Source organism: Nicotiana tabacum, chromosome 5 (assembly GCF_000715075.1).
Source record: "Nicotiana tabacum cultivar K326 chromosome 5, ASM71507v2, whole genome shotgun sequence".
Lineage (NCBI taxonomy): Eukaryota > Viridiplantae > Streptophyta > Magnoliopsida > Solanales > Solanaceae > Nicotiana > Nicotiana tabacum.
In genome coordinates this window covers 1061620-1086993 of record NC_134084.1, presented here as the reverse complement: position 1 = coordinate 1086993, position 25374 = coordinate 1061620, and the positions used below count along the sequence as shown (strand labels likewise).

General features: G+C 35.8%; 3 protein-coding genes and 1 non-coding gene across 4 annotated transcripts; 3 read left to right on the top strand and 1 right to left on the bottom strand.

Moving 5' to 3' along the window:
- The first annotated feature begins 5998 nt into the window (after window positions 1-5998).
- Window positions 5999-9804, top strand: LOC107788268 (GDSL esterase/lipase At5g41890-like). Its single transcript, XM_016609943.2, has 5 exons — window positions 5999-6340; window positions 7283-7413; window positions 8136-8378; window positions 9184-9442; window positions 9560-9804. The coding sequence occupies exons 1-5, from the start codon at window positions 6028-6030 to the stop codon at window positions 9802-9804; spliced, it is 1191 nt and encodes a 396-aa protein (XP_016465429.2). The 5' UTR covers window positions 5999-6027.
- Window positions 9805-13443: 3639 nt separating this feature from the next.
- Window positions 13444-13516, bottom strand: TRNAA-AGC (transfer RNA alanine (anticodon AGC)). The gene has a single exon. It is a non-coding gene; the product is annotated as a tRNA-Ala (tRNA).
- Window positions 13517-13622: 106 nt separating this feature from the next.
- LOC107788269 (beta-carotene isomerase D27, chloroplastic) lies at window positions 13623-16636 on the top strand. The gene is made up of 6 exons (XM_016609944.2): window positions 13623-14264; window positions 15366-15458; window positions 15834-15895; window positions 16037-16143; window positions 16243-16338; window positions 16426-16636. The coding sequence occupies exons 1-6, from the start codon at window positions 13800-13802 to the stop codon at window positions 16473-16475; spliced, it is 873 nt and encodes a 290-aa protein (XP_016465430.1). The 5' UTR covers window positions 13623-13799; the 3' UTR covers window positions 16476-16636.
- A 5771-nt stretch (window positions 16637-22407) lies between these two features.
- On the top strand, window positions 22408-24071 carry LOC107827433 (protein CANDIDATE G-PROTEIN COUPLED RECEPTOR 7-like). The gene has a single exon (XM_016654579.2). It carries the CDS (start codon window positions 22536-22538, stop codon window positions 23847-23849), a length of 1314 nt encoding a protein of 437 aa, XP_016510065.1. The 5' UTR covers window positions 22408-22535; the 3' UTR covers window positions 23850-24071.
- The last annotated feature ends 1303 nt before the right edge of the window (window positions 24072-25374 follow it).

The window sequence follows — 25374 nt, the reverse complement described above, 5'->3', positions numbered from 1 at the left end:
CCAAGGACGTTGAATAAGAAACATTCCTTTTCAAGACAAAAGCTTCATTAGAAGCAATTTCGTCCAAACTTCAACAAATCAAAGCAAGATTTCGTTCCTCAATTACAAAGCGCAAAAGCTTAATCCGTTTTGTAGGTTATAAGTTCAATCTATGAAGAATTCCAACGGAATATTATACGGAGTTTTTTCTACTCCAGGTATGTTAAGGTCATCCCTTCTTTCTTTTGGCATGGTCCAAATTATACTGAAAAAACAAGCAAACGGACAATTTTCATAAATTACTCTATTTATAGAAATACTAGGGGTGTCTATATTCTTGATTCTCTATGAAAAATATTATTATCTTCTGTTCATGGGTCTCAGAATAATACACAGTTGAAGAAGTTTATCCGGAAGGAATATTGAGATCATTACGTATTTTTATGCATTTCACATATTTATACAAGTGCATTGACCTATGAATAGATGACGTTATATATGCGTATATATGTAAATATATGTATATGGGATATGGGAAAAGGTTACAGCGTTATATACGCACCACCACCTGATCAGCTGGTATATATTGATGATGTGCCCACAGTGGCCGAGACGATATGATGGGATGCCCTCAATGGCTTGATGATATTATGTACAACCATACCTATGTATGACATGACATTTATACTCATGTGCATGACGTTATAAATGTTTAAGAATTTACAAAGTTTTTCAGATTTAAAGATGTGTTTCTATATTCCATGTTGCATCTATGTCTGTTACGTACTAATTTTCATGCCTTACATACTCAGTACATTTTTCGTACTGATGCCCTATTTCACGGGGCCTGCATTTCATGCCTGCAGGTGCAGGTAGGCAAGCTGACGGTCTCCCTCCTTAGGATCCCTGATCAGTGAGAGTTAGCGTGCTCCACTTGATCTGGAGCTGCTTTGATTTTGGTAATATATATATATATATTGGTATGACGTGGCTCAGTCCCGTCTTCGTACAGCTATGTTTCTATTAGAGGTCTATAGACAGTATGTCTAGTTGGGTTGTATCTGGCCTTGACGGCTTTCAGTTTTGGATGTATAATTGTCTATAGCAGCCTTGCCGGCTCGCCCACTGTATTCTGCCTGTATACGTACATTTGCCTTAAAGGCAGGTTTATTCTTGTATGTTATTTTCGTAACTCAGCAGATGTTATTCAGGCTCATATCTTAGACACATGCTTAGGGGTGTTTGACAAATAGGACTCAGGCACCCGTCGCGGCCCATCGGTTTGGGTCGTGACACTTTTATAAAGTGTAAACTCGTGGACATAAATTATAAGATCCTACGAGTACTAAGGTTACATGCAATGATTAGTTATGGGTTGCAAAATATACCCTAGAAATTTGTAAAATCTAATATAAAGAAAACAGTTATGAAAGAGTTTGTAGATGTTATATAAAAAGTTACTTGAATACATGTAAAGTGTTATATAATTTGAAAGTCCAAATTATAAAACTTCCTCAAATTATTTACGAGATTTCTTTGAAATATGTATTTTCAAAGTTCTTTCATTTGTTTACACCAATATGAAGTTGAGACGTCTTCTTCATTAGTGTTGTTCATAAAAGGGCCCTCTTTGATAAAATTCGTGTCTATTCAAAAATCGCGAAATACTAAAGCATTTTTAAATACAAATTAAAAAGTAGAACAGAAATTCAAATAAAATATTATATATATTAAACTTGTCCAAAACTAAGTATGAACTTAGTTAAAGCCAAGGAACTTTGCCAATAAACCCCAAAACAGGCCAGAGGTAAAAACTTGTCAACTATTTCAAAAATAAAAAAAAAGGAAACAAACTTCCGAACAAAAAGTTCAGACAATACTATGGGGCAGGATTTAAAGCAGAACTATCAGCAACAAGAGAGGCAGAATCCAATGAGGAGTCAATAGCAACGGGAGAAGACGCAACTTGAGCAGAAGAGGCTTGAACATCAACTTCACCAGGAGTAAGTTCATCACCTTCGAGAACGCCGACTTCAGGTGAGGAAAAGTTCTGACGTTGCTGAGATTTTTTAATAGTTTCCTTAGCTTTTGCAATCTCAGCAGTCAAGTCAAAGCCTTCCTGGATAGCCTCCATCAAAGTCTCAAGGCGTGTATTCAAAAAATCCCAACTTACATTAAGAGTTGCTTTATCTTCAAGGGCCTCGTAATCCTTTTCCCATTGCTCAATTTCAGCCTCCAACTCTTCACTTTCAGCTAAAGAAGCATCATAAGAAGCCTTCAAAGGGGCGAATTATCTCTCCAAGAATCGGACCCTGTCAGAAGTTGCACGGAGGTTTTCTTGGGCCTGTGTGAGCACTTGAACAAGATCCCCAGCATAAATCTCCTTCTGGTTAAGCAAATCTTTCAAACCCCTAATTTCTTCGGCAGCTTTAGAAAGCTGCTGCACGAATGAAGACTCAAGAATGACTTTGTCCTTGCCCACTTGACTGGAAGAGGTTTTTTCAACTGCCAATTCTAATGTCATCACTTGTATTTGTTTTTCCAAAGCACATTTCTTTTCATCCAAAACTTCTTTTTCCAATTAAAGACTCTCGTATTGTTCCCTCCAATTGTATGCTTCTGTACGGTAATCATTGACTAGCTGCTTTGTATTGATGATTCTCTTCATAAGCTCTATGCATATCAGATTATTGATCTTCACAAGAAAGGAAAGAAGTGATTATCAAGAAAAGATAAAAATCACGAGGGAAGTAAAAAAAAAATAAAGTTTATACCTTTAAAGATAAATGAACAATATCGTTCATCCATGTTAAAGAACTGTGGCTTTCCAACTTAGACTTCTCAATTGGGCCAATTAATGGTTTTAGCCATATATCGGCTTGGCCGGACTTTTTCAAAATATTGCCATCCTCGGGGACTTCAATGGTAACCTTTTTCATTATCCTATTCCTACTTGAAGAACAAACTTCAACGTGTGAAGTGGTAGAAGTAGGGACAATTGAGGAAGTGAAAACAACCATATGAGGAGCAGTAGCAGCAACGATAGGAGCAAGAATTTGAGAACCAGTAGGGGCAGACACTGGAAATGAGGCGAGGGGTGCTTCATCAGAAACAAGGTCAAAATCATCATTATCAAACCCACTGGAAAATAGTTGATCAGTAGAGTCATGAGGTGCAGCATTCATCTCTTCATCAAAGCTCGTTAAAACAACACTTTTAGGCTCATTCACGAGAACTGAACTTGGATGTGGGGTGACTTCATCATCCAAAATAACGCGCCTTCTAGCCCGAGGCTTGCGTACTAAGGAACCCTCTTCTTGTTCCACTTCACCATCGGAGCCATGAGCTCTCTCAGCTTTTCTCTTTGATGAAGAATTTAAAATTATTTCTTGAGCAAGAGATAAAGAAAGTCTTGATAAAGTAATAGACGTGCCACTGACACCTCGAATGGGAAAACCTAACAAAGGAAAAAGTTAGAAATCCCCAAGTAAATACAAAAGAAAGGAAGGAAATTAAAGGAAAGTATACCATGAGTTTTGACTTTCCAGTCAAGCCTATGAGAAAGGTATTTCCAAGATCTTCTTTCCATGGGGGCAACTGATAACATTTGCTCTACCCAAGCACAGAAGTATGGTATTTCATCAAAAACTTCCATAGTTGCTAAAAAAAGAAAAAAAAACGTCCATGAGATCGTCAATTTCTTCCTCTTTCGTAAAAGAAGAAAAATATGAAAAAAAAACTTACGTGCAAAATTCCACTTCTCTGGAAAAGGCATGTTCTCTTCACCCACTAAACCACTTGTGGGAGCAGCAACGAAACGGGTATACCAGCCACGGTCCTTATCATCTTCGGGGCTAACCAAAACCCTTTTGCTCCTGGCAGCAAGAGTGAAAACCCCTGAGCGGAACAACTTAGGGGAATACAAATGAAGTAAGTGTTGAGAAGTGAAGGGTAAAGATGCCACATTTGATAAGTATCGTAAACATGCAACGACACTCCATACGATAGGACCAATCTGTCCTAAGCAAACATTGGAGAAACGACATAATTCTATAATAACTGGGTCGATAGGGGGTCTGAAACCTAAAGTAAAAGGATATGTGTAAACGAAAAAATAACCAGATCGGAACGAAGTTATCCTTTGGTTTGGACCATTGATTAAAATTGGAAAATCAAGTTTCCCGTAGCATTCTCTTCGCACAAGAGAAATCAAACCATCGGTAATCTGAGAAAGATAGACATCAGCACGATCATGAGAAGTCATAGAAGTAAATTGGTTTCTAATTGATTCATGATCAGTGGAGAAAGAAAATTCTGCAGGGATAATTTCATCAATTGTAGGCTCTCCAAGGGGTTCACGTGATTCCTTATTTTTGGCAAAAGATCTATGGGTTGAAGAAGCCTTAGTCCTATATGAAGAAAGGGTAACAATGTTGGGTTGAGAAGTAGAACCACGGATAGATAAAGACCCTAAGCTACGTAACATACCGCCTCTTCTACTCCTAACAGGAGTAGTTGAAGGAGGAAGTTAATCCACGATGATTGTTCTGCGACGATTGGGGTTTGGTGAAGACATGGATGCAAGAAAGTAATGTGTACTGAAGAATAAGAACAATTAGAGAAGAAGAATACTATAGATTGAAGGTTTTTGTGAAACTAAAAGCACATGGGGTATTTATAAGAAGGAGCAACCGTCATGTAAAGAGAGTTATGATGGAAACGTCATAATGAACTAGTCACTTTGTGACTGATGCAGCCGCAAAAAAGCCCTATAAAACACTAAAGAGTCGCAGACCCAATTGGCGAAGGCCATGTGGCACATACATTAAATGGAAGTGACACACGATGCGTTGGTTCTGAAGAAGACATAATGATACATGGGAAATGGTAGCAAAAATTCCCGCCGTAAATATATACCGCTTCCCGAATATTCAATTGCAGAATATTCGGCAAGTGGGGGGACTATCTGTATTAGTAAAAAATAAATATGACACGTGAAATTACATGTTGTTGACAAGACATGATACGTGGATCACTAAGAAGATGACAGCTGGAATACTGTATTAGAAGATGCACGAGATATAAGAGGCACGTGCAAATCACTCACGGGATGAAGGGATGCAGTTGCTCGTGTCTAAATCATTCAGTACATATGGGTTGAATGAATCAAGACGATAAGAAGGGAAATATTCTCGAACCTCTAATTAATGAGGAATAAGAATTGGAACCGTTACAAAATCTCCACAAACAGTACGATTGTTAATTATAACGGATCATTAGTGTCATTAATGTCATAATGATTCAGCCATAAAAGGGAGAAACCGTTATATTTGTAAACCCCTATAAAAGAGAAGAAAATTTCATTTTTAAGGATCATCTGAGATTATATTGAAATATATTCACTGTACTTTTCTGCTATCTTGACTTTGCAATCAATTATTTCTTTACTTATTTTTGTCTTTTCCTTTCATATAATTGAGAAAGTAAGAATTTTTTTTTATCAGTAACCCGAATTTTTCTAAAAATAGACTTTGACCGAAATACACATTTTTTGGTTAAACAGACATGCACACAAGTCTTGTTAATATATTCTCTTCAATTATGAAATGTACCATATATAATTGTAGAAGACTACTCAATTAGCTAGCTAGAATATAGATTATGCAACGGAAATAATTCACCTTATCACTAAACCTGGTCACAACACCAATTAAACTTTCTTTTCTTCTAGGAGGAAAAAGATAGCATGACGTTGCTTCCAGAAATTTGAAGAATATTTCTTTTCCATACATGTATAAAATTAGAACCACAATCTTAACTGCTGTATCAAATCTTGAGTCTGTGAGTAAGAAGGACCTTGTGCTTGAGCTAATTAATTCCAAATACCAAACAGCTCCAAACATGACGTTGGATTTCAAATACATATCAATTTCAGAAGATTACAATGACTAATTCAAACGTTGTACCAATTTACCATTATTTTAACAGCTCATGCAAAGTGCATGACATTTTACCATTTCATATCCCATCAAAGTACATATATAATTCATGATATTCAACTATGTATATATGGTTCATTCTTGTACTAATAACATAGGACAAATGGAGATTCTTCATTATCTTGCAACTTTCCCCTACTTCACTTTGACATTTATTTTCCAAATGTTTTATGTATTTCCCATATGTTCATGTATTGCTACCTCTTTTGTGTTTGGAGATTCTTTGGTTGATGCTGGGAATAATAATTTCTTGTTTACGCTTTCAAAGGCCAACTCTCCTCCATATGGCATAGACTTCAAACCTTCCCATGGCCAGCCTACTGGAAGATTCACTAATGGTCGCACCATTTCAGATATTGTTGGTAATTTTGCCAATGTAACTTTGCGAGTTGATTCATAGTTATTTGATACTTGAGCTGTAAATCAAGTCGCTTATAAAATAATTATATGTTCTATTACAGCATGTTGTTTCGTTTGCTTCAGTTACCTTATTATTCTGTTGTTGTTACTGTTTGTTGCTACTGCTTACTTTTTTTCCCTTTTCTTGAGTCTAAGGTCTTTTGAAAACAGCCTCCCTACCTTCACTAGGTAGAGGTAAAATCAGGGGCGGATCCAGAGTACAAAGATCGGGTTTATCGGAACCCAATAGTTTTTGTTTATACATTGTATATGTATTCATTAAATATCTATAAATATTATATTGTGAACCCATAAACTATTGTATATTAAGCTAAGATCGTTGTAGGAACTCATTAACTTTAAATCCTGGATCCGCCTCTAGGTAAAGTCGGCGTACATTCTATCCTCCCTAGAACCCGCTTATGGGATTGCACTGGGTTTATTATTGTTGTTGTTATAAGATAATTGTATGTGAATTCTATTCATTAATTGATAATTTGATAAAACTAGTAACTAATTAACCTATTATTACATGTTAAAAACCATTAATAGTGCAACAAATCTTTCCACTGCAAGCGTATGTAACATAAATTAAATTCTATTTATTTTTGTGAAAGTTATCTTTTATCTTAGTTAAAAGAGCATGACAATTAGGTATTTTTTAGGTCACATACATTCTTTCGCAATAGGCAGTAAAGTAGTTATTCTTTTTTGGAAAAATGACACTGTATAACCGCTGTAAAAATAATAGTCAAAAATATATATAAATTTTTTATATTTTTTGTATATATATACATTATGTATGTTATATACAAAAATTATACAAATTTTATACACTTTTTCGACTATCAGATATAAATAATTTCTAGCACGGGCTAAAAGTGATAATATTTTTTTTTTTACAGGTCAAGCTCTTGGAGCAAACTCATTTCCTCCGCCGTATTTAGCACCTAATGTGGAGTCAAATGCCACACATATTGGAATTAATTATGCTTCTGGTGCTTCAGGAATTTTGGATGCAACCGGAACTGTTTTTGTTAGTATTTGTCTCTCTTCCATCCCTTTTATATCTTTCGTTTTTCGTCCAAGATTTAACTTATAAATAGCGACAGTGTAAAGAATTTTTATACTATCAAAGATTGTTTGGTAGAACCTATAAGAATAGTATTAAATAAGATATATTAGTAATATTGGATTAGTTATGTTGTGATTAATTAATATTGATTTGGTGTATTAAAAATAATATGCATTGCATAGTATACATGTATTAAAAACTATGGTATTACTAATGCCGTGGTTTGCTATGTATTAGTTATACATAGGATAATACCAAATATGATGTACAATTAATACATATATTAGCTATACATAGGGTGAAAACCACTATTAAACAAAGCCATTAATAATATCAATGCTAATACGTGCAGAGGCGGATCAAGAATTTAAATTTTATGGATTCAGATTCACAATTCTATCACATATCATCTAACTTAATGGGTTCAAAATTTATTATTTGTACATATTTAATAATATTTTAGGCAAAACTACAGGGTATGAAAGAAAGCTATAGGTTCAATTGAACCCATAACTTCTACACTAGATACGCCTCTAAATAAATGTATTATTTTTCCCTAATACATTCTACCAAACGGTCCCTCAATGTATATAACTTGTTATAGCAGATAACATATTTTAATTTCTAGAATAATTTCACTTTTGATGAGTTGCTATAACACATGTTGCATGTGCATGCTGCAGATAGGAAGAGTGCCATTAAGAGAACAAATCAACAATTTAGAGGAAAGCAGAAGATACATTGTGAATGCAATGGGAGAGAAAAATGCAAAGAAATTTTTAATGAAAGCCATGTTTTCTATAACAATTGGCTCGAACGATGTTATTAACTATTTCCAACCATCTATTCCTTTTCTGAGTTATGAAAAGGTTTCTCCAACCATTTTCCAAGACTTTCTAGTTTCTAACTTGACTATGAACCTTCAGGTACAATTACTAGTTCATTTTTTATACTTACTCCCTCTATTTCATTTAAAATGTTGATATTTGAATCAGCATGAAGTTTAAGAAAAGAATAAAAAACTTTTTAACATATTTTAAAGACGGTATAATATTTTTGTGGCTATAAGATAAAAGACAAGTTTACAGTTAAAGAATTTTTAAAGGTCGAATATATAAGTAGCCCCTTAAAGTTGCCAAATTTTTTCATTTTTGCACCTTAACTATAGCTTATTCTTATTAGTTTGTAAATCTTACGGAAAATACTTGATCATAAAACTTGTAAGAAATTTTTCAAAGCTTGAGCCGTGTTAAAAATACTGTCCTTAAGGATATTTCACCCGGTTTAGTTTTATTGATCGCCATGATTCAATAAATTATTCTCGTATAAAATTAGGGGCAGAAACTAACAAAGATTTATTCTTGCTAAAAAAATCTAATAATATTGTATGAAATAATAAAGACACTAAATGTCCAACAAAATGAACCTAGACATTTTTATAAAATATAAATCTGGAGACTTCCTTTTAAGAATACTATTTTTCTAACACTAGATATTGCAACATGCTCCAAAGTGTACCTATTAAACACAAAATTTTTAATTCTAGAAAATACTCAGGCGCGTGATCATAAATGTTTTTTGTGTAAAAAAGCAAACAAATAAGAATCTGCCATGTGTGTGTTTGACCCCACGTAATACCAAAAAGGAAAGTATCATATAAAATGAAACATACGAGGTAATTATTTTAGATAATATATGTTAATTAACCTTTTTCTCTTTTCTTGCAAGAAGAGACTGCATGGATTAGGGGCTCGAAAATTCGTAGTTGTTGGTGTTGGACCTCTTGGGTGCATTCCATTTATTCGTGCCATCAAACTAATATCAGAGGGTAAATGCTCTGTGGAGGTAAATACATTAATCAGGAGTTACAATAAAAAACTCAAGGCAGAGTTAAATCGTCTGAATAAAGACATGGGACCTAAAGCCATCCTCTTATATGCAAATTCCTACGATGTTTTCAGAGACATTATACTAAATTATAAACAGCATGGTAAGTCTTAATTTCATTTAACTAGCCGTAACGATGCGGCTTTTTTTCGAACCCTGAATACGATATGTTCTGTGCACCTGATTGGTTTAACAACGTTTTGTTTTGTGAAATTCGTAGGATTTGAGAATGGAGATGCGCCATGTTGTGGTGGATATTTTCCGCCGTTCGTTTGCTATAAGGGGAAAAATGCAAATACAAGTTCTGTGATGTGTGATGATAGAGGAAAATATGTGTTTTGGGATGCCTATCATCCTACTGAAGCTGCTAATGTTATAGTTGCTAAAAAATTCTTGAATGGTGATCCTAGTGTAATTTCTCCAATTAACATTCGTCAGCTTCACCATTATGGTTCCATTGAATAATATATCGATTTCGAGTTAATTATTACCTATATATCTTGCTACTTAGCTATAATAAGTAATACGTACTATCTTTGTTCCATTTTGTATGACACTATTTTCTTTTGAATACTTATAGAAATGCCATTGCATATGTTTAAGATCAAATCTCAAGAAGCATTCTTTTTTTTTTTTTAATAAAAAGAATTTATATTCAGTCAAATACTACTCCGTAAAATGAAAAGAAAGAAGTAATCGAGTACTATAAATGTTTAAGTAGACGTGAATTCCTTAATGCCATTACCTATGCTCCCTCCTCAAATGAGTAAAAAAAAAACAAGGAAAACAAGAATAAAAAGATTAAACTTGCAGACAATTCTAGGTAGAGTAGGAAGTCAAAGGGCAACAGTTTATTAATTGCACAAATAATGAATGCGAGACCAGGTCAACTCAATTATACAAATGGAGTTTTATTTTTTATTTTATCCACCTCTGTTGTCTGGATCAGTAACTCTGCTATGAATTCAAAAACTGCCGAATAGGCACTTAAGAATCCAACGACTTGCTTATAGTATAATAACCCGTTTGGCCAAGCTGCAAAATTCAGCTTATTTTGAGAAGTGCTTTTTTTCAAAAGTGTTTTTCTCAAAAGTATTTTTGGTGAGAAGCAGTTTGTGTTTGGCTAATTAGTTTGAAAAGCACTTCTGAGCAGCAATTAGTGTTTGACCAAGCTTTAAAAAACTACTTTTAAGTGTATTTTTCTCAAAAGTGCTTCTCAAAAAAGTGCTTTTTGGAGAGAAGCTACTTTTTTCTGCTTCTCCAAAACTGCTTCTCTCAAAAGCGCTGTTTTCCTTCCAGAAGCTTGGCCAAACACCTCAAATTGAGACCAAAAGTGCTTTTGGCAAAAAAAAAAAAAACACTTTTGGCCAAAAATAAGTTTGGCCAACTAACACAAGAATAGCTCCAATTTGATAGTTGTAAGGATTCACAAAAAGTATAGTACCTTTATACTCCCAAGGCGTTCACAACCCGTAACAAAACCAACCGTTACTCGTCCGTGGCGGAGCCACATTGCTTCAAGGGGTGTCAACGGGCACCATCTGCCAGGAAATTACACCATTTAAATAGGTAAAAATTAGTTTTTTTTAATGTATATATACTATGTATTGAATTCCCTTGACTAATTTGTATATTTACTTTATTAAATTTTGACATATCTTAATAAAAATTCTGCTTCCGCTACTGTACTCGTCGTGGAAAAACAATGAAAAGAAAAATTAGCAAGTGTCGTAAATGAAGCCTGATTAGCTGTTGTAAGTTGCAAATGCCGAAGCCAATGCATGTTAAGCGCTGTGCTGAACCTGGGCCAATCTGTCCTGTTTCTAAATGGGATATGGTGTCCCTCTGCCCAGATTCGACTATTTCAAACAGGCAACCTCTTCTATTTTATATATATTTTGATAATATAATAAAAACGTTTAGATAAGATGGTCATCAGGGGTTGCTCTGATGGTAAGCAACCTCCACTTCCAACCAAGAGGTTGTGAGTTCGAGTCTCCCCAAGAGCAAGATGGGAAGTTCTTGGAAGGAAGGATGCCGGGGGTCTATTTGGAAAGAGCCTCTCTACCTCAAGGTAGGGGTAAGGTCTGCGTACACACTACCCTCCCCAGACCCCACTAAGCGGGATTATACTGGGTTGTTGTTGTTGTTGTTGTTGTGATCATCAATACTAAATACCCTGACTCGAATATCATCTTTACTTCACGTACTAAGCTTGTTACAAAATAATCCTGTCTGTATATTATTAGTGTGTAAAAGAAAGAATTAAGTAATAAAAGTATGATTTTTCTTATTATCTATACTTTTAGATGAGATGGTCGAACAAATTCAGTAATATGTATAATATTTAATTAATTCAAGAATTTAAAAATCAGAAAGCCAGAAAGTTCTAACTTCAAACTGCCATGTGAAATGTGACCTGTTTTAGTGTGACCAAAATTATCACAAATTAATTCACTTTATTGTCCTGTTTCTGGAAATTTTTTCTCTTTATTTATGAATTTCATTTTCCCTTATTTCCTTTTCGAAAGAAGAAAAAAAATACACTTTTCGTATTTGTCACATGCCAGTTCTCCATTCAATTAAGTTTCCTTTTTTATTTTATTTTTCCAATTCTGAACAACAACTACAACAACTTGGGCTGGATATGGGGAACTGGATCATTGAATTAGCTAGCCCAACTCTAGCTCTTCTTTGGACACGAAAGTACATTTTGCAGCAGCCCGTGCAAAAAAAATAATAAAAAAAGTAGATGACACTAGGTAGCCACTCTAAAGGCTACTATATTAGGAATAAGCCAGTGCGTCATGAATTTCAATTATGACAAAAATGTCCTGATCCTGAAATTAAGATTTTTACCCTTAAAACGATACATTAGAATTTACACGTGGTTTCTAGACAAGTGAATTAATTTGATCTTGGAATAATAAGATAATTGAAGGAATATGTAATACTTAGCCTTGAGATGGAGATGAAATAGCAAAAATAGTAGTGCCGGGAGCAGGGCTTCCAGGCACAACAACAATGACATCAAAAAAGCAAGAAGATAAGATTGTATTAAGCTTTGGATAGAGTGTAGCGTAAGTTTGCTAGAAAATTCGTGTCTTTTACAATGATAACTGAGTTCACTATTTATAGTTACGTCTAGGGATAGGAGGTCCTAGGATCGTGGCCTTCTTTAATGTTAATTATGAGGGCCATTGATGAAGATGTAACGGTGAGTATAAATGACAGATTCCTTGTAACGGCTAATCGTACTTAATGCCGTGGAATATTCTCTATTAAATGCTACTGGGTGAAGAGTATTTATTACATCCATATGAGCGCTATCCTTCCCGGAGACAGACGGAACAGTTGCTTTCGGTTTTGGCCATTCCCCCGTCTTGGGCTCTACGTGTCCCTTTTTCGGACGGTCACGTAGCATAGCATATTTTACCATATACAAATACTGACTAATCCCTAAATAGCATCCCAGAAAATGGTTATTTGTACGATTTTATAATGAGCCACATATTCAAAGGCCTTTGCTGATGCTGTAATACTTTAAGATTATTAAAGCTGATATTCAGTTATAGAGTAGTTTGGATTAAAAGGCAACATCTTGTTATGCAAAGGAATCCACAAAAAAGTATTCTATGAATGAAATGGTTTTGCAAAATCCCAAGTATTCTAAGGATGACATCGTTATGCAGAATGCAAAAACTAGGACAGTGGAGACACAGGAGTAAGAGGAAACAATCTTTGCAATAAAATGGCAAAAGGATCCAAAACTAGTCAACTAGCATATTGAGACGACGACAACAACAACAACGACCCAGTATAATCCCACAAGTGGGGTCTGGGGAGGGTAATATGTACGCAGACCTTACCCCTACACCGAAGGGTAGAGAGACTGTTTCCAGGAGACCCTCAGCTCAAAAAGGTAATAGGAGCCGATATATTAGTACCATAAAAATGCATAATAAATAACAGCAATATAATGGATATGAAATACAAAATACGAAATCATATTGCAGCAAAATACAAAATATAACAGCAATCTCAACTAGCATATTGAGATGAAATCATATTGCAATATCTAAAAAGAAAAAACTACAAACGGAATGGAGATGCGGGGTATCGATCCCCGTACCTCTCGCATGCTAAGCGAGCGCTCTACCATCTGAGCTACATCCCCAGGTTGTGACTTAGACATTATGTTTTTATATTTTTCTGGTTTATGTGAAATGAGAGGCTGCTAAAGACTATACTGCGATCACATTTGTGTGGTCAGAGGTTTTTCTGTGCAAAACAGAAAACGCAAGAAAGGATGAAAAACAATAAGAAAAGAACAAAGAAATCGTGGGCATTGCCTCGACCGTAGAAGTCCCACGATATGCATCGACTATCACTGCTAATTACACTGAACCAAATTAAGAGCATCTGAGAGCAGCTGATTAATTACGTTAAATTATTAATTCATGGTGCTACTTAGCATCCAAACTCTTCCCTCTTCATACCCAACTCTCAATAATTACACCTTTAATTATCGCTCTCAGCGACAAAGCCAGAGCCAAAACCAGAACCAGAACCAGAACCAGAACCAGAGACGATGTGTGAAAATTCGTAGTAATGTTATCCGATGTGGGATAGCGGAACCATCAGGGGAACCAGCACCATTAGGACAGAAGACAAAATACAATGATGGATTGTTTGAGAAGGCATTCATGACTCTTTTTGCAAGGAAAATGGAGAATTTTGCGGCTAAGTCTGCGAGTAAAAATGGTTCGCAGAAAGAGGAGAAGAAGAAGGGCTGGTTTGAATATGATTATGATAGTTTTGTAGATGTGTCGAGGAAAGTAATGCAAGGGAGGTCAAGATTGCAGCAGCAGCAAGTGGTTCGTGAGGTACTCATGTCAATGCTTCCTCCTGGTGCTCCTGCTCAGGTACTAGTGTTATTCTTCCTCCATGTTTCACTGCTAATATCAAGCTAGGGGCAGAGCTAGAAGCCCGACTAAGAATTTGGCTGAACCAGTTAATTTTTGATCAAACAGTATATTTGTGTTAAATAATTTATTAATTATGTAAAAATATTAAATTTAGAACTTAGTAGCACTTTATGTTGTCGTTCTAAAATCCATAATTGGGAATCTTGATTTCGCCTGAGTCTCAAATAGTCCCAAAATCATAGGTTTAAATATGAGAAAGAAACAATCAAAATGGAAAATTCTGGTATTGGTACATACTAAGAGCCCGTTTGGACATAATTTTTTTTATTTTTTATATTTTTTCGAAATCAACGTTTGTTCATAAAATTTCCAATTTTTACTTGAATATGTATTTTGGAAATTTTCGAAAATTTGAAAAACTCTAAAAAGCTGTTTTTCAAAATTTTTACTCAAATCACTCACAAAACTTCAAAAACAACCCAAATTGAAATTTATTTATTTTTACCATTTTTTGAAATTTTACAATTCTTATGTCCAAACGCGTACTAATTCTATGAATAGGGTTAATTATATCGATAGCAAAAGACTTAATTTGATATCATAGGATTGATTAGAATCCTACCTCCTTAATTAGATGCTTCGGGTTGAAGAGAAAAAATTCTTGATAAAGAACTCTTTCCCCTCTAATGGACTATACAACACAAATCTGAGTTTGTCCGGATGGTTAAAAAAGTATAGTAATAGGCCCATACAACAAATTTTAGCATATTTGGAATTGAGAAGTACTAATTGATTGATTGATCATAATAATAGCTTATAGTAATTAGGCTTAGTTTGCTATGGCTAGGATATTTCTATCATCTTATTAATAGGAAAATATAAAATAGTAACATAAACTTTTCTGTACACTATAAAAGTTTCAACTCTATAATATTCTCATAAAAATTATTCAAATTTGTTGAGTTGAATCTATATAAGCTTAGCTTTTTGGGAAATCCATATTCCATAAAGTAATATATAATCATTTCCATTTACAATATGAAAGGTTCATGAATCTTGATTGGACTAAAATGTATCGTTAATTCATATTTTATGCAGTTTAGGAAACTGTTTCCACCAACGAAATGGGCAGCAGAATTCAATGCCGCAATTACTGTGCCTTTCTTCTTCTGGTTAGTTGGTCCGTCTGAGGTACATTAATCAAACCACTCTCATATACTACAATTTCCAATTTTTGGAACTATACCTATAATCAGTTTATAATCTATACAACAAATAGATAAAAGCATCACTGTATTTTGAAAAAAAAAATCTATAATTATTAGAAAGGAAGTCTTGGTATAACTGGTAAAATTGTTGTCATGTGACTAAGAGGTCACGAGTTCGAGCCGTGGAAACAGCCTCTTGAAAAAATGCAGAGTAAGGCTATGTACGTAGGCCCTTGTAATCCGACCCTTCCCCGGACCCTGCGCATAACGAAAATTTAATGCACCGGGCTACCTTTTTTTCTTTCTATAATTACTATCTTAGTGTTAATAACTTTAATTATGTGCAATTTATCAACAGGTTGTGGAAGTGGAGATTGATGGGGTAAAGCAGAAAAGTGGGGTTCACATTAAAAAGTGCAGGTAAGATTATTTTGGTAAAATTTTGTGACACTATTATAGTGAATAATATTCTGTGACAATAATAATTTTATAATTATAATTGGTAAATTCAAGTACTTTAGTGTGACAAAATTAAAGTATTTTGTTTTTATGATGTCAAAGGTATTTGGAGAACAGTGGGTGTGTAGGAATGTGTGTGAACATGTGCAAAATACCAACACAAGATTTCTTCACAAACGAATTTGGACTTCCATTAACAATGAATCCAAGTACGTCACGGACAAGCTAGGTTTAATTATTTTTTGACACGAAATATAAATAACATTAATATCTAATATTTGTTGTCCAATTGGTGTTCAATAATGCAGATTTTGAAGATATGAGTTGTGAAATGGTGTACGGACAAGTACCACCTCCATTTGAAGAAGATCCAGTGGCCAAACAACCTTGTTTAGCTGATATATGTAAGTCTTCCAAATTTAATTCATTCATTTGGGATAAAAAGATAGCCAAATTAGTAACAAATTAATAAGATGTCTTTATCTACGCAGGTACCATTGCAAATCCCAGCTCAAGTTTCTGTCCGAAACTCCAAGCCTAATTAGGTGAAGATGAGCATATTCAATCATCGATATGGAGCCAAATTTAGTATAGTACATATCTTTTGCAATCTAGTCCAATATACACGTACAATATTATATATGTATCCACACAAATGAAAGTGAATAAAGTTATGGAAATGTGAATGCATAGTAGTAGAAACGAGCGATGTGAAATCTCTATATTGTGAATGAGTTATATGATATGCTTCCTTAAAAGTTAAAACACTGGAGAAATTCGGGATAGATGTCAGATACAATAATTTTTGAAATCAAAATAAAGTTAGAGTGAAATTGAAGTAGAAATTTCTATTTTTTTTTTCCTTCTCAGAAAATCTTGTAAGTTTTTCATATAATGTCTCAAAATTTAAATTTAATTTTATAATTCTTTTAGATTATTGAATTATTTTTAGCCAAATCCATGCACCCATATACGTGCCTGATCCGAACCTCCAATCTTAAAATTTAGATCATGAAAGATTCGACATTTGAGTCCGAGCAACTTAGCCTATAAAAATGTTTTAAATTATTTTATATAAATATGTCTCAATTTTTGGAATGGTTCAAGAAAGAAAGAAATCAATAAAAGGATTTGACACTATGGTACATATTGCGGAAGTCAAATGTATATTGTGTGAATAAGTCACAACTACTATACCAAAATTTATGACAGCCACCAAATAATAAATAAGACAATAAAGCAACAACAAAAGGAACACCAGAATTTACGAGGTTCGGCCAATTTTGCCTACTCCTCGGACACAACCAATATTTTATTCCACTCCAAAAATACAAGTGAAATAATACTTAAGAGAGAAGATACAAATGCCTTAAGAAGATAAGAAGGCAAATGAGTTGTGTATCTAAATCCTAAACATTAGGCCTTCTTTTATAGAGGAAAATCCCCCCAACTCTACTTCCCAACCGATGTGGGACAATTTGACATCTTCAACAAATCTCCACCTTGGCAAAATTCCATACCTTCAATTCTCTCTCAATAACAAATTTTGGTTGTGTCTTCATCTTCAATCTTCAGTGTTCAACAATGTTGATCAAATCCAAACAATGTTGAAACTTGATCGTAGTCACCACTTTTGTCAGCATATCAGCAGGATTCTCTGTAGTATGAATTTTCTTCACCGTGACTCCACCTTCTTCAATGATTTCTCGTACAAAATGATACCGAACATCAATGTGCTTCGTCCTTACATGATAAACTTGGTTCTTTGCTAATTGAATAACACTTTGACTATCACAAAAAAATGTGATACTTTTTTGTGCAACACCAAGCTCCTTTAGCAATCCTTGAAGCCAAATTGCTTCCTTTACAGCCTCTGTAATAGCCATGTAATCTGCCTCTGTTGTAGACAAAGCAACTGTTGACTGCAAAGTAGACTTCCAACTGACTGGTACCTTTGCAAAAGTAAACACATAACCAGTAGTTGATCTTCGTTTGTCCAGATCACCCGCAAAATCTGAGTCACAATATCCAACTACAGACTGATTGTCTTCCTGCTTAAAACTAACCCAACATCTACAGTATTATGAATATATCGTAGAATCCACTTCACAACTTGTCAATGCTCCTTTCCGGGATTATGCATATATCTGCTAATAACTCTAACAGCTTGTGAAATGTCAGGTCTCGTACAGACCATTGCATACATTAAGCTACCAACAACATTTGCATATGGTACCCTTGACATATACTCCTGTTCAGCTTCATCATTTGGCGCCATAGTAGTACTTAGCTTAAAATGGGGAGCAAGTGGAATACTAACTGGATTAGTCTTTTCATCTATGCCAAAACTTTGTAGTACTCTTTTCAAATATTCTTTCTAAGATAAACAGAGTTTCTTTGAACGTCTATCTCTTATTATCTCCATGCCAAGAATTTTCTTTGCCTCACCCAAATCCTTCATCTCGAACTCCTTCTTCAGTTGAATTTTCAACTTATCAATTTCTTCCAAATTCTTGGAAGCTATCAACATATCATCAACATATAGGAGAAGATATACAAAAGAACCATCTTTAAGCTTGCGCAAATATACACAATGATCGTATTTGCTTCTCTTGTACCATTGCCGCAACATAAACTCGTCAAATCGCTTGTACCATTGTCTAGAAGATTGTTTCAATCCGTACAACGATTTTTCAAGTTTGCACACCATATTTTCTTTTCCAACAACTTTGAATCCTTCTGGCTGAGTCATGTAGATTTCCTCCTCCAAGTTTCCATGTAAAAATGCAGTTTTTACATCCATCTGAACTAGTTCCAAATCCAATTGTGCTACCAAAGCCAACATAATTCTAATGGAGGAATGTTTTACAACTGGAGAAAATACTTCATTGTAATTAATTCCCTCCTTTTGAGCATATCCTTTGGCCACCAATCTTGCTTTGTAGCGAACATCTACTTGGTTAGGAAATCCTTCATTCTTTGCAAATACCCATTTGTGCCCAATTGCTTTCTTTCCCTTCGGGAGATTGACCAATCTCCATGTATGATTCTGATGAAGGGACTGTATTTCATCATTCATGGCGATCCTCCAATTATCTTCTTCTGAACTTTGGACAGCATCTTTATAAGTGGTAGGAACATCATCAGCTACAAATGAGGTTGCACAAGCAACCGTCTCTATGAGACGAACAAGTTTCGTTATTGTTCTTTTTGGCCTGCTGGTTGCTATTGATTCAAGTTGTTGTTGAGGTTCCTGAGTTGAAATCTCCTCTACTGTCTCTCCTTCCAGAGGATAATCTTCATTTGTTTCCTCCTCTGCTTCTTGTGTAGGAAAAATAAATTTTCCCTCAAACTCCACCTGCTTAGAAGCATCTTCATTTTGTTTGGTATCTTCTGTTACCTTATTTACCATAGCAGATTCATCAAAGGTAACATCCCTGCTGAATATTACTTTCTTTGTCATAGGACACCATAAGCGATATCCTTTGACTCCAGAAGTAATTCCCATAAAAATAGCCTTCTTTGCCCTTGGATCCAATTTTGACTCTGTCACATGATAATATGCAGTTGAGCCAAACACATGCAAAGAGTCATAATCTACAGCAGTCTTTCCATACCATTTTTCAAATGGTGTCTTGCCATCAATAGCAGCAGATGGTAGACGATTAATGAGGTGACATGCATATGTAATTGCCTCAGCCCAAAATTCTTTGCCCAAGCCAGCATTGGACAACATACACCGTACCTTCTCCAGCAAGGTCTGGTTCATACGTTCTGCCACTCCATTCTGTTGTGGTGTATGTCTAACAGTGAAGTGTCGGACGATGCCATCATTTTCACAGACCTTATTGAAATGATCATTTTTGTATTCACCTTCATTGTTTGTGCGAATACACTTGATCCTCCTGCCTGTTTGATTCTCCACCATCGTCTTCCATTTGAGAAAAATTCCCAGCACTTCATCTTTGCTTTTCATTGTATACACTCACACTCTTCGGGAAAAATCATCAACAAAGGTTACAAAATAGTGCTTCCCACCCAATGAAGGTGTTTTGGAAGGACCCCAAACATCAGAGTGTACATAATCCAAAATGCCTTTAGTATTATGGATCGTTGTACCAAATTTAACCCTTGTTTGTTTCCCTTTGACACAATGCTCACAAAACTCCAAGTTGCAAGCCTTTACTCCTTTTAACAATCCTTGATCTGACAAAGTTTTCAAGGATTTTCCTCTAGCATGTCCCAAGCGCATGTGCCATAGCTTGGTTGCTTCTGCCTCTTTGTCTTTACTGGATGTCACTGTCGCTGTCCCAATAACTGTACTGCCACGATTGCAGTATATATTATTATTCTTCCGATTAGCCTTCATTACCACTAGTGCACCGGAGCATACTCTCATCACTCCATTTTCTGCAATGATTTTGAACCCTTTTGATTCGAGGGCTCCTACAGAGATGAGATTCTTCTTCAAATCCGGTACATATCGAACATCTGTTAATGTTCTGATCATTCCATCATGGTTCCTTAATCGTATTGAACCAATTCCATATGAGTTAAGAGGGATGTTGTCCGCTATGTGGATGACTCCATATTTTCCCTTTTGAAAATCCACAAACCAGTCCCTGTTGGGACACATATGATAGCTACAAGCCGAGTCCATCAACCATATGTCTGATGATGTTGATGACTCTGTTGTAACTAATGAGAAGTCTGAATCATCACAATCAGCTACATTTGAATCCATAATGGCCTTTCCATTGTTATGTTTGGCCTTATTCTTCAACTTCGGACAGTTTTTCTTCCAGTGCCCCTTTTCTCGACAAAATGCACATTCATCTTTGCTGGGTTTGGATCTTAACTTGGATCTTTCCTTCTTTGTCCTCATTTGATTTTGAGGACGACCCCTTACAAATAGTGTTTCTCCTTCTCCGCCCTTCTATTTTTCTCGCTTTCTTTGTTCATAGCTGTACAAAGCCGAACAAACTTCTCTGAGAGAAACTTCGTCATTTCCATGGAGTAGAGTAGTTTCAAGGTGCTCATACTCATCAGGAAGTGACGCCAACAACCTCAAGGCTAAGTCACCATCATCATAAGTTGTATCCATATTTTGCAAATCTGTGACCAACTTATTGAAACTGGTGATATGTTCATTCATCGTGGTACCAGGAACATAGGTGAAGTGAAACAGTCTCTTCTTCATGTACAATTTATTTTGACTGTTTTTCTTCAAAAATTTATCCTCCAGTGCTTTCCATAATTTACTTGCAGAAGTTTCCTTTGTGTATGGATATTTCTGCTCTCTAGCAAGGTAGGATCGAATGGTACCGCAAGCAACACGGTTGCGAATCTTCCAATGTTCTTCTCCAATAACATCTGCTTTCTTTTCTTCAATGGCCAGATCTATCCCTTGTTGAAAAAGGACATCTAGAACCTCGCATTTCCACATCCCAAAATGTCCGGACCCGTCAAATATTTCTACCGCAAATTTCGCATTTTACACAATTCTTGTCATAAGCGAAGATGTCAATGATGACGTATTGTTGACACTTAATGTAGATTCTTCTTGTTTATTGTCTCCCATATTTGACACAAATATTATTTAATAGCTGACGACACAAATCAAGATTATTTCCTTTCTGATGTAGAAGATCAGACTAAGCTGCAACCACAGAGCATACTCAGACAGAACCTTAACTCAGTTACCAAGATAAATCTTTTTTGATGTGGAAGATCAGACTATGCTGCAACCACATAGCATACTTAGACAGTACCTTGGCTCTGATACCAATTGTTGCGGAAGCCAAATGTATATAGTGTGAATAAGTCACAACTACTATACCAAAAATTATGACAGTCACCAAATAATAAATAAGACAATAAAGCAACAACAAAAGGAACACTAGAATTTACTAGGTTCGGCCAATTTTGCCTACTCCTCGGACACAACCAATATTTTATTCCACTCCAAAAATACAAGTGAAATAATACTAAAGAGAGAAGATACAAATGTCTTAAGAAGATAAGAAGGCAATGAGAGGTGTATCTAAATCCTAAACATTAGACCTTTTTTATAGGGGAAAATCCTCCCAACTCTACTTCCCAACCGATGTGGGACAATTTGACATCTTCAACAGTACATATGTGACAGTAATTCATTTTTTATTATTTTTTACATAACTAACAAGTACGTAAGAAAATCTTATTCGACAATAATTACTATGATTAAAACTTTATAATCACTGAAATAAGGAGGGAAATCCTACTTGTGATGCTACGATTCATCTCTAGACCATGAGATTCGAACGGGTGACACAATTGGAAAAATGTAAATAATTTTTGCCTCATACATCCAACTAACTAAACTAAACATAACCGCATTTCCATTTCTGGAAATTCATACAGATTTAATCTCTTTCCCATTTATAGCATCTCCTATTTCCTTAAAGAGTAATTCCATTTCTCAAATCAGAAGGAGAAGTACATTGTGTCCCTTCTCTTTCTTAACGTACACTGCACACAAAAACCAATATGTAAATCACAAGAAAAATTAAAAGACCATTTAATTTGCTTATCCTCCATTTTCAATCCACCTAATTACATCATGTTGCGCAAAATTTCTTTTCTCTTCTTTCTCTTTATTGCATCATTTTATCCATTTTCTCTAGCTGAAATCAGATATTCTGACCTTCGTTCAGATGATCGTCCAATTATACCATTCGATGAATTCGGATTCACACATCGTGGTAGATTAGAACTCAATGTCTCAAAAATTTCACTTGGTGTCCCAAACAGTCCTGCAAATCTTGATCTATCCAAAGTTGGTTTCTTTCTTTGTACACGTGATACGTGGATGCATGTTCTTGAACAAATTGAGGATGCCGAAATAACGTGTGCTCTCCAATCTGATATTGTTAAGGTTGTCTACACCTTTGACAAACTTCGTGACAACTCTTCTTTCGACACACTTTTTGTCGAAACAGATGCTGATCAGTACTCTCTTGTGTTTGCTAATTGCTGTCCTCAACTCAAAGTTACTATGTCCGTTCGATCAGCTATGTACAATCTCGATTCCAAATCAGGCAACCGCGATTATCTCTCTGCTGGCAAGGCGATTTTACCTAGGATTTATTTCCTGTTTTCGCTTGTTTATTTCTCCTTGGTGATCTTTTGGATTTTCGTGTTGTATAAGAAGAGACTTACCATTCACGCGATTCATTTTTTCATGCTAGCGGTGATTTTATTAAAAGCGTTGAATTTGTTATGTGAAGCAGAGGACAAATCTTATATCAAACGAACGGGTAGTGCTCATGGATGGGATGTTTTGTTCTATATTTTTAGTTTCTTGAAAGGGATAATGTTGTTTACGTTGATCGTGTTGATTGGTACGGGTTGGTCATTTCTCAAACCTTATTTACAGGACAAGGAGAAGAAGGTTTTGATGATTGTGATACCACTTCAAGTTGTAGCAAACATAGCTCAAGTTGTGATAGATGAAAATGGACCTTATGGCGAAGAATGGGTGACATGGAAACAGGTTTTCTTGCTCGTTGATGTGATCTGTTGTTGCGCGGTTCTTTTCCCTATAGTTTGGTCAATTAAGAATTTGCGCGAGGCTGCAAAATCTGATGGAAAAGCTGCAGTGAATTTGATGAAATTGACACTCTTTAGGCAATACTACGTCGTGGTTATATGTTATATTTATTTTACAAGGGTTGTGGTTTACGCGTTAGAAACAATTACATCGTATAGGTATCTTTGGACTAGTGTAGTGGCAGGGGAAATTGCATCTCTGGCTTTTTATCTGTTCACTGGATATAAATTCAAGCCTGAGGTACACAATCCATACTTTGTTATTGATGACGAAGAGGAAGAGGCCGCGGCTGAGGCATTAAAGGACGACGAGTTTGAATTGTGAGCAAATCCAAAAGAATTAAGGATCTCATGATCAGCTTTGAAATGGTTGAAGTGATGGTGAGAATTAAAGTGCAAATCTTGTAGATCAGTTTTATTTTGAAGTTTTGTTTAACTTACGTGTTGTCAAATTTTTCTATGTATTTGTACTTAAGCATGTCATATAATTTCTTGGACTAGCATCTTGTCTGGTGAAGAACAATAATTGCTCTGTCAATTTTTGCATGTTTTTCAGTTTAATCATTGTTGACAATGGATAGGGTGATATGTTATTGGACTACTTTTGTAGCATTTACATATCTCATTCAGTAAGTACAATTAATGGCGTGTATGAGGTTACTAGTAATTAACTGCAGATAGTAATTCTATGCCAATGGACAATGTTGTAACTCGTGAAATGACCTCCTTACAAGCAAGAACAACTAGGCATGCTTCATTGGTACTTCCTGAATTGAAGGACAAACTGATTGAGCAACAAACACTGCTTTGCACGGCTACTTGGAATCTATCGTGCTCTACACGGTCACTTGAAAACTACCTGTGCTCTGCACAGCCACTTGGAATCTACCCGTACTCAGCACGATACTTTTAACCTATTCATGCTTTGCATGTGCACCTGAGACCTACACGTGCTTTGCATGACTGCTTGGAACTTACCCTTGCTCAACACAGTCACTTGAAAGTTGAAACTTATCCGTGCTCAGCACGATCACTTGGAACCTACCCTTGCACATAGTAGTTGGAACCCACCCCGTGCTTAGTACAACTACTTGGAGCCTACTCGTGCTCAACACGACCACTTGGAACCTATACGTGCTTAGCGCGATCAATTGGAACTTATCAGTACTCAGCACGGCCACTTAGAACCTATTCGTGCTCAGAACGGCCACTTGGAACCTACCCATGCTCAACACGGTCACTCGAAACCTATTTGTGCTCAACACGACCACTTGGAACCTATTTGCTCAGCACGGCCACTTGAAACCTACCATGTGCTTAGCACAGATACTTGGACCTATTCGTGCTCAGCACAACCACTTAGAACCTATTCGTGCTCAGCACGGCCACTTGGAACCTACCCATGCTCAACACGGTCACTCGAAACCTACTCGTGCTCAACACGACCACTTGGAACCTATACGTGCTCAGCGCGATCAATTGGAACTTATCAGTACTCAGCACGGCCACTTAGAACCTATTCGTGCTCAGCACGACCACTTAGAACCTATTCGTGCTCAGCACGGCCACTTGGAACCTACCTATGCTCAACACGGTCGCTCGAAACCTATTTGTGCTCAGCACGACCACTTGGAACCTATTTGCTCAGCACGGCCACTTGAAACCTACCATGTGCTTAGCACAGATACTTGGACCTACCTGTGCTTAGCACGAGCACTTGGAACTTGCCCGTATTCAGCAAGGCCACTTGAAATATACTCATGCTTAGCATGACCATTTTGTACCTACTCGTGCTAAACACGACTACTTGCCTTTGTGCACACCTACCCTACTATTTGGAGAATCTAATA

Excerpts from the sequence above, each read along its gene's own strand:
- LOC107827433 (XM_016654579.2), top strand. The coding sequence starts at position 22,536 with ATGTTGCGCAAAATTTCTTTTCTCTTCTTTCTCTTTATTGCATCATTT.
- LOC107788268 (XM_016609943.2), top strand. The coding sequence starts at position 6,028 with ATGATATTCAACTATGTATATATGGTTCATTCTTGTACTAATAACATA. Across the intron at positions 6,341-7,282 it reads CACCATTTCAGATATTGTTG|GTCAAGCTCTTGGAGCAAAC; the intron begins GTAATTTTGCCA and ends TTTTTTTTACAG. Across the intron at positions 8,379-9,183 it reads ACTTGACTATGAACCTTCAG|AGACTGCATGGATTAGGGGC; the intron begins GTACAATTACTA and ends TCTTGCAAGAAG.
- LOC107788269 (XM_016609944.2), top strand. The coding sequence starts at position 13,800 with ATGGTGCTACTTAGCATCCAAACTCTTCCCTCTTCATACCCAACTCTC. Across the intron at positions 15,459-15,833 it reads GGTTAGTTGGTCCGTCTGAG|GTTGTGGAAGTGGAGATTGA; the intron begins GTACATTAATCA and ends ATTTATCAACAG. Across the intron at positions 15,896-16,036 it reads GTTCACATTAAAAAGTGCAG|GTATTTGGAGAACAGTGGGT; the intron begins GTAAGATTATTT and ends ATGATGTCAAAG.